Source organism: Callospermophilus lateralis, chromosome 3 (assembly GCF_048772815.1).
Source record: "Callospermophilus lateralis isolate mCalLat2 chromosome 3, mCalLat2.hap1, whole genome shotgun sequence".
In the NCBI taxonomy this organism is placed as follows: Eukaryota; Metazoa; Chordata; class Mammalia; order Rodentia; family Sciuridae; genus Callospermophilus; species Callospermophilus lateralis.
Genome location: NC_135307.1, coordinates 87,675,556 through 87,694,624, shown reverse-complemented (window position 1 = coordinate 87,694,624; position 19,069 = coordinate 87,675,556). Strand labels below are relative to the sequence as shown.

General features: G+C 41.1%; 1 protein-coding gene across 2 annotated transcripts in view; it reads left to right on the top strand.

Moving 5' to 3' along the window:
• Positions 1-16,528, top strand: part of Ino80 (INO80 complex ATPase subunit) — a 133,231-nt gene extending 116,703 nt beyond the window's left edge. For both annotated transcript variants that reach the window (XM_076850577.1, XM_076850576.1), the window contains exons 30-36: positions 5,834-5,992; positions 6,567-6,669; positions 7,616-7,704; positions 9,283-9,438; positions 9,762-9,924; positions 10,950-11,165; positions 14,940-16,528. In XM_076850577.1, the coding sequence (XP_076706692.1) occupies positions 5,834-5,992; positions 6,567-6,669; positions 7,616-7,704; positions 9,283-9,438; positions 9,762-9,924; positions 10,950-11,165; positions 14,940-15,157 (1,104 nt within the window). In that variant the 3' untranslated portion in view covers positions 15,158-16,528. The remainder of the gene's footprint in view (positions 1-5,833; positions 5,993-6,566; positions 6,670-7,615; positions 7,705-9,282; positions 9,439-9,761; positions 9,925-10,949; positions 11,166-14,939) is intronic.
• Positions 16,529-19,069: the final 2,541 nt, after the last annotated feature.

Here is a 19,069-nt window from a genome sequence, read left to right as displayed (position 1 = left end):
TTTAGCATGGGGATATCTTTGCATTTAATTCTGTTTAGTGAGGGTTGTTATGATAAATTCCCCTGTTTTTGTTTCTATTAGACCTGTCTCAAATGCTTACATATAATGAGAACAAGTAGCAAGATGACAAGACATATGTCCAATGGGTCAACTTTTAGCCCTCCCAAGGGACTAAACTTTCACCCATTCTCTTGGGAGAAAAGCACCACCCTCCAAATATTGGTCCAGCTTTTTCCAATTGTTCTATAGAAATTTTCCTGTTTTCCATTTCACTCTCTCATCTCCTGGAACTCCCTCTCATCCACCTGTATTATAGCTGGGTCTCTACACCACATCTCTACTCTCCCTTCCCTCCCCCATGCCTGCCTGGCTTGGGTTTTACAACTTCATGAAGGTGTTGACTATTCATATATTTCCACTTAGTCATTGCTAGGCCATGCATTGTAGCTTTAATCTTTTAAAGATTAATCTGTAGCTTTTAATCTTTCCTAGGTATGTCAGTTGTTCTAGTCCTATAATTATTAGTTGTTTTTCTCTAGTGTGTCTCACTGAACTCACTGAACTCACTAAACCTGATTATAAAATAAAGGTGTATCTCTGTCCTACTGTGGTACAATGTCTCCATCATTCCCCCAGTTCACATGGGTGATCCGGCATTCATTGGTTGTCAAATTAGATAAACATCTGTTTTGGTTTTTCATTCTTTGTGTATGTGTATGTGTTGAGGGTTGGTGCTGGGATTGAACACTTGTCTCATTCTCTTATTCTTCTCTGTGTGTGTGTGTGTGTGTGTATGTGTGTACACATACTGGGACTTGAAACCAAGGACACTTTACCACTGATCTACATTCCCAGGCATTTTATTTTTATTTGTTTTTTGTTTGTTTAATTTTGAGACAAACTAAGTTTCCTAGGAGCTTTGCTAAATTACTAAGGCTGACCTCTAACTTGTGATCCTCCTACCTCAGCTTCCAAGTTGCTGGCATTCTAGCCATACACCATTGTGCCTGACCTTATTCTTATGTTAACCTGTTTATGAGCTTTTACATAGTTTATTATTCTTTTTCCCCTTTGTATTTTTTCTTTTTTTTTTCTTTCCTTCCCTTCTTTTCTTTCTGTACTAGAGATCAAACCTAGAAGCACTCTATCTCTGAACCCACAGTCCCAGCTGTTTTGAGATAGAGTGTTGCTGAGTTGCCCAGGCTGGCCTCAAACTTCCTGCCTTATCCTTCTAAGTAGCTGGGATTACTGGTGTGTGCAACCACACCTGGCTTTCCCTGTTTATTTTTTCAAAAAATCCCTGTTTTTAATTCTTTTTTTTTTTCCCCTAACCCCTCATTTCTTTTAATCCATTTAAAGGATATACAGCCACTAAATTTGGGGGTTTTTTCAAGGCTAAATTGTTAATTTATCTTCTTTGGCTTTAATCTTCTTGTTGTTTGTGATCCCAAAAGAACCCAAGTTAAATCAAGGATTTGGTTGCCACTGAAATTTAGGGGAAAATTGTAAGTATTAAGTAAGATGATTCATGATATAAGCCTCTTCATTTTGAATGTATATGGAACCATTCCCCAGGCTTGGACATCTCAAGGTACAATCTTTGAGTATGATGTCAGCCCTCAATTGCTATATGTGTTTTATTTTATTTTTATTTTTTCATTAGAGCATTTTAGTTATACATAATAGTTGGGTTTATCCCGACAAACTCATACATGCATGGAATTCCATTTCAATTTATGATTCCTCCTCCTTTCCCTGCACCTTTCCTTTCAGATCTCATTCCTCTCTCCCATTCTCCTTTGTGTACTTCATTCGATTTCCTTTCACTTGTCTATTTACTTTTATTTGATAGGTTCTTTCTACCTATGCATAAAGGTGAAGTTTCCTGTAGTATATTTATATATACACATAACATGGTTTTATTTAAGAATTTATTTTGCATTGCCTCTCCTTATGTATCATTTTAGGAATATTGGTTTCTAGAGTTTTGTATGTCTTATTTGAAATTCCAAAATATATCTTATGGTAATATAGTAATGCTGTGACAAGCATTGTGTATTTGCAAATCAGGTTTGTGGACACTACATTAATAATAATAAGCTTTTATAATACCTTTTTTTTTTTTTTTTTGAAACTGAATTGCCAAGGCTGAGATTGAATTTATAATCCTCTTGCCTCAGCCTCCCCCGAGTTGCTGGAATTACAGGGTGTGCACCACCTCACCTGGCTTACAATGATGTGTGTGTGTTTGTGTGTGTGTGTGTGTGTGTGTGTTTTGATAGATGGACAGAATGCATTAATTTGTTTATTATGTGGTACTAAGGATCAAACCCAGTGCCTCACACATGCTAGGCAGGCGCTCTGCCACTGAGCTACGGCCCCAGCCCCTATAGTGACTTTTTCTTTGAGAGTTTGTAGTTTTCTCCCCAAGGGTTCTAAACTATGCTAAAAAATGAAGGATAATGCCACACAAAAGCCAGACCAAGAGGACACCATAAGAAAGAGCAAGAGCCAGATATGGTGGTACACAGCTAATAATCCCAGCAATTTTTTAAGACCAACTATGTCTTAAAAAAATAAGAAAGGAGGCTGGGCTCAGCAGTAGAGCGCTCACTTAGCTCATGCAAGACCCTGGGTTCAATCCCCAGCATCACCTAAAAATAAAATAAAGATATTATATCCAACTACAACTAAATAATAAATATTTAAAAAAAAAATAAGAAAGGGCTGGGATTATAGCTCAGTAGCAAAGGGTACCTGGGTTTAGTCCCCAGTACCCCCCCATACACACACACAAAAAAAATTTTTTTTAATAATTGAACATCCGTGGAAGATAGTAATTAAGTGGGAACTTATACCAAGGTGGTAAGCAACATGAAGTACTGTGCTAGTGTTGAAGGCGACTGTTTAGTCAAACCCCAGCTCAGCCACTTGCTGTGGTCTCAGTCCAGTATCTCTTCCTTTTTAGTAACATGGAGGCTATTCACAGGATTGTTGCAAGAATTCAGATAGATATGTATATACCCTAGCATCATACTCAGTAAAAAGAAAGAGCTCTTATTCTCTCTCATGCTGTCCTCTTGATCTGGCTTTTTTTGTGGCATTATCTTTCATTTTTTAGCATAGTTTAGAATCCTTGGAGAGAAAACTGTAAACTCCCAGGCAAAGAAAAAGTCACTGTAGGGGCTGGGGCTGAAGCTCAGTGGTGGAGCGCTTGCCTAGTATGTGTGAGGCACTGGGTTCTATCCTTAGCACCACACAATAAATTCAGCTCAGCAGAATTTAGCCTTTATTATTTCTAATAGATATTTAGAGGAATTAGGAATAGGAAAAAGAGACATCATTATTATAGGTGACAGAAATTAAGGAGGCCTTCTTAGAAATGTTAAAGCTAGAACTATAAAGATAAAAGGACCAATGAAGAAAAGTAGAGGGAGCCAGGCACGGTGACACACACATGTTATCCCAGTGGCTCCGGAAGCTGAGTCAGGAGGATCATGAATTCAGAAGCCAGCCTCAGCAACTTAGCAAGGCCTTAATCAATTTAGCAAGACCCTGTCTCTAAATAAAATATTAAAAGAGCTGGGGATGTGGCTCAGTGGTTAAGCACCCCTCATTTAATCCTTGGTACCAAAACAAACAAACAAAAAAATCATGAGGGGAATTTTATTCCTGCTAGACTCCTAAATTGTACAGAGCTTAGAGTGCAATTGGGAAGGCTGAATTGCCAATAGATCATTTTATCCCAATGTAAAACACCACAGAGAAAGCCAAGGAGGAAGCAATGATGAAGGCTGAAGAGGAGATGCTTAAGGGGAGTTTGGAGAAAATCCCAGGATCGGGATCACACACACACACACACACACACACACACACACACACACACACCTCTCTGCCAAAAAAAAAAAGTAGAGGGATTCTAGGTTAGAGAAACAACCTGGGCAAAAAGAGGGGCAAACAAATACAAATCAGGAACTCATCTAATTAAAGGGAAGAGACATATTGTATTGGGGAAAAATATACAAATAGGATACGAAGTTAATTCAGTATAGCAGGGCTCAGTTTAAACTTGGTTTGTTACCGCTTAACTGATAGAAGGAGTCGTCTGTAGTGGAACCTACAGTAGACCGAAGACAGAAAATGAGATCTAGGAAGCCCATTGATAGAACAGAGCACTATCCAGAAGAAGGCAGTGAGGGCCCAGTTCAGGATGGTGACAGTGTGATTGTAGAAAGCACAACTTCATTTCTGAAGAAGCACTGGCTAGATTTGGTGACCAAAAAGATGATGAGGACATTTTGAACTGGGAATTCTTTTAGAATGTCCACATGTGGGATGGTAGTAGACTCAATAGCTAAAGACTAGCAGTCTAGATTTTAGAATCACTTAGTGTTACGTTTTGTTATTTGCTTATTTGTTTTTCAACAAACTAAAAATAACTTCCGGGGATTCCTTTAAACACTCTATTCTATCCTTGAAATTAATGTAACAGGAAATGATCCTATGATGAGAACCCAAGAATGCACTGAAAGCCATGCCTGTCCCTTTCCAAGGTAGCCCTAATGCTTAAGAGAAAGCAGAAGGCTTTCTCATCTCCTACACCAAGCCCATCACTTACTTAGCCTGTGCAGTCTTTAAATTCTCTAATTTCTCTGCACTGCAGTCTCCTCATCTGTAAAATGGAGGGTTGTTTAGGGTTTTTTTGTTTTTGTTTTTTTATGAGAGTGTGTGCTTGGGATTGAACCGAGGTCCTTATGCTTGCTTAGTATGGGCTCTAGCACTGAGCCACAACCCCAGCCCTAAAATAGAGGTTTTAATAGTACATAAGGTATGGAGATTGCAAGGTGAGTTAATACACTTGAAAAATTGCTGCGTTAAGGATTAGTAAGTACTAAATGTTAACATAAATGTTTTTTTTTTTTTTTAAGAAAAAGGGGGAGAGAATTTTTTAATATTTATTTTTTTTTAGTACTTGGCGGACACAGCATCTTTGTTTGTACGTGGTGCTGAGGATCGAACCCGGGCTGCATGCATGCCAGGCGGGCGCACTACCACTTGAGCCACATCCCCAGCCCCGACATAAATGTTAATTAACAGTGTTATGTTAGCTACTGCTATGATTGTGTGTGCGCGTGCGCACATTTGTGTTTATATTTTTGGTTTTTTGTCAGTACTTGGAATTAAACCCAGGGCCTCACGGCATGCAAGGCAAGTACTTTGCCAGTAACTACTATCCCTTTTTTCCTTTCCTTCCCCCCTTTTTTTTTTTTTTTAAAGAAAGTGTCTTGATTCCTTTTCTAGGCTGGCCTTACACTCCTGGGCTCAAGCAATGCTTTTGCCTCAGCTTCTTAAATGCTGAGACTATAGGGGTACCACAACACTTGGCTTGGTTTTTTTGTTTTGTTTTCAGTATTGGGATTGAATCCAGGGTACTCTGCCACTAAGCTACATCCCCAGCCGACTGCCTTTTTATTTAATCCTGTTTTGTTTTATTTTAAAGATAGGGCCTTACTAAGTTACCTAGGCTGGCTTTGAACCTGCTATCCTCCTGCCTCAGTCTTCTGAGTCACTGGGATTACAGGCATGCACCACCATGCTCAGCTTATTCCTTCTTTTGAAATGAAAACTGTGCAAAGGCCAGGAGCATGTCTCTTGCCCAGAGCAAATGAAGGAATGGCTTGGTTTTCTGAGACAATATTCTAGTATAGAAAGAAGCTTGACCCTGCTGATGCTAATCCATTTCAAACAATATGAGTGACTGGGTTGCCCCCAGTTTCTGGTCCTGCCTTGAGAATGCTTTAGTCTTTGCTATATTCTCATCTTGCCTGTGTAGGTAATATTCTATGACAGTGACTGGAACCCCACTGTAGACCAGCAGGCCATGGATAGGGCCCACCGCTTGGGGCAGACAAAGCAGGTTACAGTATATCGGCTCATCTGTAAAGGCACAATTGAGGAACGCATTCTGCAGAGAGCCAAGGAGAAGAGTGAGGTAAGCACAAGGGGAAAAGGATGGTTGTCCTGGTGGAGAGAATACAAAGTCAGCAACACTGACTGGATTAAGACTGTTTGAGACTGTTGCCTTTCATTGGATATGAAGAAACAAATTTCTTCAAAATCAGAACTTGCACAGTAGCAGTCTCAGCTGTTGTTCATGTGCATACAGACACTCATAAGGACCTTCATGACTAACACCCTGTCACCTTCAGAAGAAGGAATGACATTTTTGAGCTTGCTTCCTGGCATTCTAACTTAGCTACTTCTGACTTGCATTCCAAATCTGCTAGTTTCCAAGGTAATAATTTGTTTTGTTTTGTGTTTCCATCCTGATTCAGTATTATTAGGTTTTTTACTTTCGAATTAATAGTCCCAAGCAAAGAAATTTTTATTGTTCTTTCTGTTGGGCAAATAATCTGGAGGAGCAAACAAGGAGGTGAACAAGAAAGAAATAGGGAAACTAGAGCCCTCATCTGAGGAGCAGGTTGAGAAAGACATTTGTTTCTTTCTCGATATTTGCTGTTTGGTAATGGATTCCTGGAGGTGATGTTTTGATTTGCTTTATGTAGATTCAGCGAATGGTGATTTCAGGTGGGAACTTCAAACCAGATACCTTGAAACCGAAAGAGGTGGTTAGTCTTCTTCTAGATGATGAAGAGTTGGAGAAGAAACGTACGTACTCTAACCACTTTGTGCCCTCTCCTCTCCAGTCCCACACATCTGAAAATGGGAGGAGCACTTGCATGTATTCCAGGGCTAGACAAAACCAGAGGCCATATTGGGGAGGAACATTTTTATATTAATTATTCTTATTAATTTCCAAACACAGATGTTGTGAAATAAATTTGTATATACTTTAAAAGCAAATATACTTAAAATATACTTTTAGCTTGCACAAGGAAGGCTCTGCCCAATTCCTCAGCAATAATGAATTTACTCTTCTGCCCAGAAAATGTTTTTATAGGGAAGGAAGAAGCACACTGCTATAATCATTCAGATCTCTCTCCCCTGTGTTTCTAGCTTTTGAGAACATTGGGTTTTAAATTTATCCTGTGAGTTTCTTAGGGCTTTCATAGGACCCCATTAGAAAATAAGCTCACTCACATTTGGCAGCACCTTCTAGAAACCTTTTGTTGATCTGTGTAATGCAGATATTTAAATACTAAGGAGAATGGGAGTGAGGACACAGATAAGGAAAGGTTTATAATACTTGTGGTACAGTCAAGCGTGGTGGCACATGCCTATAATTCCAGCAACTCAGGTGGCTGAGGCAGGAGATCGCAAGTTCAAGTCAGCAACTTAACATGACCCTGTCTCAAAATAAAAATGAAAAGGGAGGGTCAGGGGAATGTAGCTCACTGGTAGAGTCCCCTAGGTTCAATCCCAGTACTGAAAAAAATAATAAGTGTAATAATGGTTTGAACCCAAAATCTGTTGAGATTCACAAATTCTTCAGTTAGAAAACTACTAGTTATCTGCCTTAAATAGATTAACGTCATATTTTGGAACATAAGTATCAGATGGGGCCTCCTTAATTTTCAGAGAATGAGGATTATGATTGCCACAGTTACTTTATCTGGTGTTGTTTGTTTTGGTTTGATTTGGTTTCTCTTGGTAGTGAGACTGCGGCAGGAAGAAAAACGACAGCAGGAGGAAACCAACCGAGTGAAGGAACGCAAACGCAAGCGGGAAAAGTATGCAGAGAAGGTATCTCCACCCTGGGGTATTGGTAGGGGCCAGGCAGGTTGTCCTCTTGGTCATTGGTTGGTATCCAGCTCTAGCTGTGATTTATACCAGTTCCATGATATTTGATCAAGAGAAACAGCTTTGGTAGGTAGGGCTGTACTCATCTCAAAGACCCACCTTGTTGATGGCCACAGTTTGATTATAGAAACTACTTTTCACTGCTAAATGTGGGTAAAATTGATGTTACACACATATATTATTAGATTTCATAGGATTTTAAGAAAGGGCCTTGTGTCTCTTTAGCCATAAAGCTTTGATGGTCAGCAACGTAGGATCCTGTCTGTATTACATTATCATCTTCCTGTAGACGTGCTAGCTTTCCCTGTTACAGAATTCATGTCCTTGATTGGACCTACTCTAGGCCAAACTCTTTTTAGCCTAAAGGATGCCCCGGGTACTCACTTCATTTACAAAACAGAAAAATCCTGAGAATGAAGAATCCAGATCTGTATAAGACTGAGCTGCCATCTCTATTTATTTCCCCAAGCTCTTTTATCTCTCTACCCTCAAATATCTAACCCATTATTTACCACTATTTAAAATACAAATGGTTTTAATATCCAGAAACAATGTCATGAATTAACAGTTTACATCAGGTCATCCCTGCTCAAAGTGTAGAATAGACAATGCCCACTGAAAATATAAACTTCACAGAGACATCATATATTAACCCTACAACAGATGTAAATACAAACACAGTGGTGCAGTGGATTGGTGAGATTCTCAGATGTATCCAGACACATTCTATGATTCCAGATCCCTAATCTGTGACAGAGCCCTGCTGAACTTGATCCTGAACTGCCTAATATTGCTTAGTCATTCAAGAGCTTACATGAAATTGAGGAGATAATGATAAAAGCAACCCAAAAATAAAGTTTTAAAAACATATATAGGAGCTATAACTCAGTGGTAGAGTTCATGTTTAGCATATGTGAGACCATGCGTTCAGTTGTCAGTACCAGAAAAACTCTGTGTGTGTCTGTGTGTCTGTGTAAAACACTGTTCTTCCCTTTTGTGAGAGTGCATTCATTCTATAATTGCTGCTGCTTAGATATATCAGAGGCATCCTTTGCCCACTTATTGGTTCAGGGTAGTTGGCCTACCTTTAAACTGTTTGGGGTAGGGGGTTGGGGGGGGGGGTTTCTCATTGGTAGAATACATACTTTGTATGTATGAGGCTCTGGATTCAATCCCCAGAGCCTAAAAAAACAGCCCTGTATTTCAGGACTAAAATACACATAAGTTTTTAAAGTATCCCTTTTCTCCTTCCTTAAGAGTTTTTAATTCCCTAAAAATATAGTAATAGAGGAGCCTGGGTGTAGTTGGTTAGAAAAGCCTTTGCCTCGCATGTGCAAGGCCCTGGACTTGATCACCAGTGCTTCAAAAAAGAAGAAAAAAAATGACAATTTTATGAAAAATAAATAGAGGTTTGATCATAATTTTCTTCTCTAATCCCACTTCTCTCTTGGGGTATATCTTTATGGTTTTTCCTTATAGCCTAATCTTTGTGTTTTCATAGCCTAATCTTTGTGTTTTCAGAAGAAAAAAGAAGATGAGTTGGATGGGAAAAGGAGAAAAGAGGGTGTAAACCTGGTGATCCCATTTGTTCCTTCGGCTGATAACTCTAACCTCTCTGCTGACGGGGACGACTCCTTCATTAGTGTGGATTCAGCTATGCCCAGCCCTTTCAGTGAGGTGAGGTTCCTTGATGCCTTCATCACAGCAGTGGAACTGCATCCTGACCTTGTACCAGGGACACACTGCTGGGCATCCTTTGCTTCTGGAGTCTTCCTGCCTCACAGAAGGGGGTTGCACATGGGATTCATAAGGAGAAAAGCAAATGTGGACAGGCTGGCTACTCAGAAGCAAAGCAGGGGGATCTGAACCTCAACAGTGAACCTTTCCAGGCAGGAAAGAGAAATACGGGCAAGTCCTGTAAAGCGTGTTCTCGCTTGGGTGCCAGAGCTGTGGGCTGTGGGCACTAAGAGTAGTAGTGATCTCAACTCTTCTACTTCTAGATCTCCATCAGCAGTGAGCTGCACACAGGCTCCATTCCCCCTGACGAGAGCAGCAGTGACATGCTAGTCATTGTGGATGACCCAGCCTCCTCAGCCCCTCAGTCTCGAGCCACCAACTCTCCTGCTTCCATAACAGGTTCCTCTGTCTCAGACACCGTGAATGGTGAGTGTTGCTGGTGTCCCAGATGGTCAGAGCTATTTCACTACCTCGCAGAAAGCATTAGTTTGGTAATGGGTGGAGGTCCTGATTCATTGTACAAAAAGGGAATTTTCATTCTTTAAAGAAGAGTAAAAAGAGGCTGGGGTTGTGGCTCAGTGGTAGAGCATTTGCCTAGCATGTATAAGGCACTGGGTTTGATTCTCAGCACTACATATATATAAATAAAGGTCCATCAATAACTAATATTTTTAAAAAAAGAAGAGTAAAAGGGAGCAAAAAGATTTTATGATCTTATTTTTTCAATAAGCTTATCAAGTGAATGGAGGAAAGAGGTTTAGCAAGACTCGGTGGTGCAAACCTATAATTCAAGCAACTCGGGAGGCAGAATTGCAAATTAGCAAGTTAGTGAGACCTTATCTCAAGAATGAAAAAAAGGCCAGGCACAAGTGCCCCTGAGTTCAATTCCCAGTACCAAAAAAAGAATGGAAAAACGGACCCTGTGTTTAATTAGAAGGAAGGAAGTAGGGAGGGAGGGAGAAAGGAGAGACGGTTTAGAGAAAGCAAAGTAAGAACTTCATAAAGATTTGAAATTTAGTTTCTAGTCATTTCCATCTTTTGTAGTTCACTTATTTTTGCTACTTTTTAGTCAAAGTTAGCTTGTCTGGGCATTTCTTGCTTGTCATGTGGGGCCCACTGTTGCTGTTTTTTTTAGAGAACTCTAAATCTAAAACCTAAAAGTAGGGCTCAAGGGCTGGGGATATAGCTCATGGTAGAGTACTTGCCTAGCATGTGTAAGGCTCTGGGTTTGATCCCAGCACCATCAAAACCAAAAAGGAAAGAAAAGAAAGCAAGGCTTGAGTTGAAACTTGGTGGTATAGCGCTTGCCCACCTGGGCAACATGCCAAGACCCATTTCACAGTGAAAAAGAAGAAAAACACCCTGAGAACAAGCTTTCTGTTGGGGGAGAATCATGTTAACATTTTAATGATGTTCATTTTGTCCCCCTTCTTGGCCATTTGTTCCCACAGGAATTTCCATTCAGGAAATGCCAGCTGTAGGTCGTGGTCACTCAGCTCGAAGCCGAGGCCGCCCCAAAGGTTCAGGAAGCACAGCCAAAGGAGCAGGGAAAGGCCGAAGCCGGAAGTCCACGGCAGGCAGTGCCGCTGCAATGGCAGGAGCCAAAGCAGGAGCTGCAGCAGCCTCCGCAGCTGCCTATGCTGCATACGGGTACAATGTGTCTAAAGGTGCGGAAGTCAGGGGTGGCTACAGACTGTCAAGAGGCAGTCTGGAAGTCTGTTTTTTGTTATTGTTGTTGTTCAAATTAGTTACACATGACAGTAGAATGCATTTTGTCAGATCATATATAAATGGAATATAACTTATCATTCTTCTGGTTGTATATGATATAGAATTACACCAGTCGTATAATCATATATCCACATAATATAATAATGTTCTATTCATTCTACTATCCTTCCTACACCTATACCCACTCCCTCCTTTCACTTCTTTCTGCCTAATCCAAAGTAACAATTCTTCCCAAACCCCCTCCCCCATTATTGTGAATTAGCATCAGCATATCAGAGAAAGCATTTGGTCTTTGGTTTTGGGGAATTGGCTTATTCCACTTAGCATGATATTCTCTAGTTCCATCCATTTACCAGCAAAATGTCAAAATTCCATTCTTTAAGGCTGAGTAATGGGCTGGGGATGTGGCTAAAGCGGTAGCACGCTCGCCTGGCATGCGTGCGGCCGGGGTTCGATCCTCAGCACCATGCGTGCGGCCAGGGTTCGATCCTCAGCACCACATACAAACAAAGATGTTTTGTCCGCCGAGAACTAAAAAATAAATTTAAAAAAAAAAAAAAAAAGATTTAAAAAAAAAAAGGCTGAGTAACATTCCATTGTATAAATACACTACATTTTCTTTATCCATTCATCTATTGAAGGGCACTTAGGTTGGTTCCATAGTTCAGCTATTATGAATTGAGTTGTTATAAACGTTGATGTGGCTGTGTCACTGCAGTATGTTAATTTTAAGTCCTTTGGGTATAAACCAAGGAATTGGATAACTGAGTCAAATGGTAGTTCCATTTCAACTTTTCTGAGGAATCTCTATAGTGCTTTCCATAGTAGTTGCACCAATTTGCACTCCCACCAACAGTGTATGAGTGTACCTTTTTCCCCACATCCTTGCCATCATCTGTTGTTGCTTGTATTCTTGGTGACTGCCATTCTAATTGGAATGAGATGAAATCTCAGTGTAGTTTTGATTTGCATTTCTCTAATTGCTAGAGATGTTGAACATTTTTTCATATATATGTTGATGATTATATTTCTTCTCTTAAGTGCCTGTTCAATTCCTTAGCCCATTTATTGATTGGGTTTTTTTGGTTTTTTTAGTGTTAAGTTTTTTGAGTTCTTTATATATCTGGAAGTCTATAATTGAGAGTACTACCAGGGAGAAATGTGGCATGCCTCCAGACCAGAAGCTTCCTTCCCAGAGCACAGACTCAGATTCCGCTTCTTTGCATTGAGCAGTCTTGATTCTTCCCTTGCCCTTCTTATTTGATACAGTGCCACCTTTGAATCAGAAATAGCTGTGAAAAGACAGCTGAGTTATGAACTATACTGCTTTAAACATCCACAAGCTTTCCTGCTTGAGAGTTTGTTTTTTTTTTTAATTCCTAGATATTTTTTCCCCCTAATGCCCACATTTTTAATATTCAGGCTAACAGAAGTTAATAACATTCATCCAGCAATGTGATCTATCACCTTAGGTATTGAGCACATGTTATGTGCATAAGAATATAAAATGTGGGCTGGGGATGTGGCTCAAGCGGTAGTGCGCTCGCCCTGCATGCGTGCGGCCTAGGTTCGATCCTCAGCACCACATACAGACAAAGATGTTGTGTCCGCCAAAAACTGAAAAATAAATATTAAAAATTAAAAAAAAAAAAAAAAGAATATAAAATGTGAGCCTTGCTCTTGAGTGTAATAGAAGTGAGAAGGGGAGTATGTTTAATAGCAATAGAAGGCAATATACAGATAAATGAAAAAAAAGAGAAGGCTTATTTGTGGTTATAGATCAGGATGGGAAGAACCATGAAGCTGCTGATAAGGATTCTAGACTGTAATTCAAAAAGGAGATGGATAAGGAAAGATTTGGACAGACAAAAAAGAATTGGCAAGAACCAACGTGCATTGGGAGTCACCAAGCTGGTCAGTTGGACCAAAGAGGACCAGAGAAAGTCAAGGTTGGAAAGATCTAGCAAGTTCTGATGGGCAAGAGCTTAGCAGGTATATGTGAGCAGTTACAGACAGTTTGTGAAGAGAAATGGCTGTTGTGACTGAGCCAAAAGGAATAATTGTTCTGTGGAATGCTAGACATCCAGATATGGTGAGAAGGGGAGAATTCATTCATAGAACTCTGTCCCCATTTAAAACACTAGGTTAGCATTAGCTCATAGAATTATTGTAGCAAATAAAGTCATTCTTGGATAGAAAGTGTTTGGCCAGTAGTAAATGTTCTAAATATTAGTTCACCTCCCTACTGCAGAAATCTCAGCTTTCATTTATTAATTCATTCAGAAAATATGATATACAATAGTCTGGCCTGGTGTTTCTTTGCCAACTCATCATATCCTTGGAAAACAACAGTCATTCCAATAGTGAAGGCTGCCATGACAGCATCTCATCCATGGATAGGGCAGAGCATGCTGCTCATCAGGTTTTCTTTGGAAACCTGAACTAAAGGAGGGATGCAGAAAGCAAAGGGATAGTATAACACAAGATAAATCAAGAATACTAGCTAGACATATGGTACATACCTGTAATTCCAGCTACTCAAGAAGCAGAAGTAGAAGTATTACAAGTTCAAGGCCAGTCTGGGCAACTTAGCAAAACCGTGTCTCAAAATAAAATTTTAAAAAAGGTTGGAGATGTAGCTCAGTAGTAGAGCATTTGCTTAGTATGTGTGAGGCCCTGAGCTCAATCCCCACTACTAAGTGGGGGGAGGCGGGGGATACAGTGCTTGTTAACTGGGGATGGAAAGCAAGGGGAGGAACTAGTTAGAAGTTACCTGCAATTCCCCTGTGGATGAACCTGTCTGTCCACCAAGCACTTAGAATTCGTTTTTAGAAAAGTAAAATGGTACATAAGAAACATTGATGAATCGTTGTATCAGATGAAAGTTGATTTAGCTCATATTAGAAAAAGGATATATTCACTGTTGTCCAGGCAGCAAGCCATCAACAAAGATGAGGGATTTCACCTGGGTTCTTAAAGTGGCAAGTCTTGGAGTGCCTTGAAGTGGTCATAGCCAATGTCAGGAAAATGGACACACAAGATAAGAGAGTGGACAGGCTTATGCCCTCAGGCCAAACTTATGGAGAGTAGAGAAAGAATATGCATGAAATCGAGAAGGAATCAGGTAATATCAAGTGGTGTCAAAAGAGAAGACAGGACTGGGTATGGTGATGCAATCCCAATAATTTGGGAGGCTGAAGCAAGAAGATTGCAAGTTCGAAGCTAGCCTCAGTAACTAGGCTCTAGGTAACATAGGGAGACCCTGTCTCAAAAAAATATAAAGGGACTGGGGCTGGGGATGTGGTTTAGTGGTTAAGCACTCCTGGTTCAATCCTTAGGTCTCCCTCCACCAAAAAAAAGAAAAGAGAGAGAAGGTAGAAAAATGCATTAGCGCCTAGTAAGTTATAATTCTTACTCATCCTGCAGCCCTGGCATCCCCAATTATATGTGTGCTCTGTCCAGAGTCCCAAGAGGGCATTTTACTCTCAGTAAGATAATGTAGTGAGTGCTGGTTTGATGTCATTTTCTTTCAAAACTAATCCCTCTTACTGAAAAGATAGTTGACAGGAAGAGTAAGCAAAAATGTCAGGAATAGGGTGGCAGGGAAGGATTCCCCACCCCTGTCCTCCAGCCCAGATTCTGGTAACCAACATCACAGGTTCACACTTAAACTGGTACTTACAAATCATTCTCTTTCTCCATCCCCACAGGAATCTCTGCCAGCAGTCCTCTGCAGACATCCCTTGTCAGGCCTGCTGGTCTTGCTGACTTTGGACCTTCAAGCGCCTCTTCTCCCTTGAGTTCCCCTTTGAGCAAAGGAAATAATGTTCCTGGGACTCCCAAGAGCCTCCACTTGACCAGCAGCCTAGCCTCAGACTCTATGGTCCGGAAACAGGGCAAAGGCACCATCCCCTCTGGAGGACGGTAACCATCTGGGCCCTCCAGCTTCCTTCAACCAAACCAGGGGCTAGAGTCCTGGCCTGCAGATGGACTTTGGATGGCTTGCCTAGTGCAGCATCTTACATCCCAAGTCAGAGGGTAGAGAGGACAAGTTGCAGCAAGGGAAAGATAGGTGGTTAGTGTGAGCACTTTCATCACCTATTTCCAAAGGAGTGTTCTGGGGTAGCCTATAGGAAGAGGGCCCAAGGACAGGGTCAGCCCCACAACATCCCCAATGAACTCTGTGGCCAAGTCTTAAACCTTCTACTGGGGAAGGGCCTGACATAGACACTCTTTAGATGCTCAGGCATGCTGTCTCCAGCCCCATTCCACCCTTCAGCTCTGACCATGTCCCTTACAAAGGCTCTGCAGGTGCTGTGAAGAGCCTTCCATGGTGGAGACTTCGTATAAGGTTGTTCCTGGAGGACTAGGAAGGGAGAAAATTGTGTACCTGGTGTCCACAATCTTTGGACAGCTCCTCAGGCCTACAAACTCTATTTGCCACTGTGTCATTGTTGAAGAGAGAGCAGTATGTGCCAGAGAATGTGGTGGCTTATAAGGATGACAAAAGGCCAAAGGAAGCAGACCCACAGGCAGTTGTTTTTCCAGCATTTCCTCCCCTGTCCTGCATGGTTCACACCAGGGAACCTTCAGGTCCCACCAGCAACAGTAGCAGCAACTCCCACCCCAGGGACTCCCAGAAGCCAGTAAAGAGACCAGGAGCCACCTCAATCAGCAGGACATCCTCACTGCCCCTCTTACAGATGCCCCTGTGCCCATCCTGAATGCACAGTCTCCCCACCCTTGCCCTTCAGCCCCTGCTTGGCTGTATGCACTGTCTGTATTGCACTGAGAAAGGAAGGGGCAACAGGAATGAGGTAGAGAGGGTGGAGGAGGAGGAAAGCTCAGCACCAACCCTCCCATCCCCAACCCAACCAGCCTGAGCTTGCTGGCCTTCCAAGAGAGGCAAGGGGGTGGTATCTGACGGAAGGGGTTCCCGCTTGCCCACCACCTGATGTCCCTGGTGGAGCAGGTGCTTCCAGTTGGGCTAGCCTCTAATTTGCACACCTGAAAATCGCGGAATTGAGTTTAGATAGATTGATTTTTAAAACTTTTTTTTTTTTTTTTTTTTTTTTGGAGTAGGGGTTCTAGGGGAATCATTTAATTTAAATCATTAAGATTCCCCTGACCAAACCCAGACTCCTGTGTACAGATGCTATTTAGAGGGAATCAGAAAAATGCCAAGCCTTTTTTCTCTTTGAATGTGCTGTCTATTTTTATAACTGAACTTGTACATATGTATAAAGAGAGACACTTCTTTCTTTTACTAACTGGATTAAAAAAATCTTAAATAAAATGGAGTGAGATAATTTTATGTAAATCAGGGTGTCTGTGGTCTTTTTAGCTGCTGCTTTGGGGGACAAACTAAGGCTCTTGTGGGATGTGGCAGAATGAAGAGAAGGTGGAGCCCTATTGTCTTTCTGTGATCAGAGGACAGGGTTAATGGAATAAGGAGTGCACTGTGGGTGTTTCCTCAGTAGCAGTCTTTATTGGACTTAGGATTTCGCCTCCAGCCATCAGAAAGAAGGCTTGACCAAGTCCCTGGCATGTAGCAGCCAAGGGCCTGGGGACGTGGGACTCTTTGTGACTCTGGACCTAGGTATAGACAGCTTGGTCCATTACATAGTGATAATCGTACTACTGATAGTGTCTCCAAGTTAGCTTTACTTTCAAGAATTATGACGGAAAACAGTAAAATGTGTTCCTAGGAATTCGAGAGATATCCAGGCTATGAAAACGTAGCTCAGTGATCAGCTGAGAAAAGAGCAGTTGCTCCTAGCCTAGGCTGACATTCAGTGATTCTATGATTGAACTAAAACACTAAATGTGTTCTTGCATCACCTTTGAGTAGGGCTCATACTGTTCCCATGTTAGCTGGCTGTGTGTCCTCCCTAGCATTGACTTACTCTGCATGCTTTAATCAGGGTGGGCAGTCTCCTGGACAGCTGCTGCGCACCTCCCAGTCACGAGGATCAGCCTTTCTTCATTATGTGGTTCTCAGGTAGCACTAGCAGATACTCCAGATCTTGTTTTTCTTGATGGTAAGCATACCCAAGGCTTTATACAGTACAAACCAGCATCAGTTTCCTAACTTAACATGCCTTATGTCTGTCACCACTGTGGCTGCTATGATCTAGAAAGTTAATAGAGCCCATTGGGATGGGTTCTCTCATTTTCATCTCAGCAAGGCCTCTGGTGTATTCCTACAAAAACCTTGCCAAGGTTAGCAGCAGCACCTCCCTGGGGATCTGACAGCTCTTGAGGACCTAAAGCAGCTTCATGCATATTCAATTAAGCCATTCCTCTTCTGAAATGGATGTGAAGTTTTCATATTTTATTTTGTCTGCAGGTATGTTCATTCATAGTCTTCTGTCGGCAGACTTTTATAATACTTGTTCAACCACTTCAGTCTCGTCACTGAAGACAGGTAATATATTGTATTGAGGCAAACTTGCAGCCTTAATGTTCTCCTCACCTGTCCCTCCCTTACCTGAGGATAGAGGAATGGGACTTTTTTTTTTTTTTTTTTTTTTTTTGTACCAGGGATTGAACCCAGGGGCACTTAAACACTAAGCCACATTCCCAGTCCCCACGCTTAAAAAAAAAAAAAAAGTAGTTGATGGACCTTTATTATTTTTTTTATTATTATTATTTATATGTGGTGCTGAGAATCAAACCCAGTGCCTCACATATGCTAGGTAAGGGCTGTACCACTGAGCCACACCCCCAGCCCCCCAGCTATTTTTCTTTTATTTTTCAGTGAAATAAGCTTTATTACATCAAATAATAAATATATACAAAGATGCAAACAGTTTTAGTTATTTTCTTCCAGATGTTTTGATCAACTGACAGTAAACACAAAACTGAAATCTGTAAACAGTCTTAGTATAAAAATTTTCAGGGTTCTTGTTAGATTTCATAGGTTGCTCTTCCTTGTATGTTTGTAACTTGTATACTCTTAAAATTGACTTCAAAGCACTAAGAGTCATGCAAATCCTCAAGCAAGATAGAAGTGCCAGGGAGCTGTGGCTCAGTAGTAGAGCGCTTGCCTAGCATGTGTGAGGCACTGGATTTGATCCTCAGCACTGCACATAAACAAATGAATAAAATAAAGGTCCATCAATATCTTTTAAAAAAAGTGCTGGGGCTGGGGTTGTAGCTCAGTGGTAGGGCATGTGCCTCACACGCGTGAGGCCCTGGGTTTGTTCCTCAGCATCACGTAAAAATAAATAAATAAAAATAAAGATATTGTGTCCATCTACAACAACAACAAAATATATATATAGAGAGAAGAAGTGCCATTAAGCAGAATCTACTGTATGGCACATGGGACCAGCTAAGTGAAGCAGGTGGTCAAGATGCATTAAAACAAAGTCCTTGGGATCAAATGAATTTATGAAATGAAACAAAGAACAATTTGGGTGATAAAGTATTCAAAACAATTAAAAGGAGACAATTATCTTGGAGCCGAACAACAATTTGCTGTAAAATAACACCCCAGCCCTTTTTTATATTTTATTTAGAGATGGTCTTGCTGGGTTACTGAGATTGGGTTTGAACTCAAAATCCTCCTGCCTCAGTCTCCTGAGCCACTGGGATTACAGGCGTGAACCACCACGCCCAGCTCTGAATTTTTAAATAAAGGCTTCAAACTCATTAATAACTTGTTCATTTCCCAGCTGTTCTCTTCCAGGATGTGTCAGTCTTCCACATGAGCAGCAGCTCAACTCTCAACAGAAATTTTTTTCTTGAACACTGAAAAAATGCTAGGGAGAGCTCCAGCCTGGCTGAAAGAAATACCCTCAGTAGAATCAGAAATCTAGTACTGGGTTTGGGATGT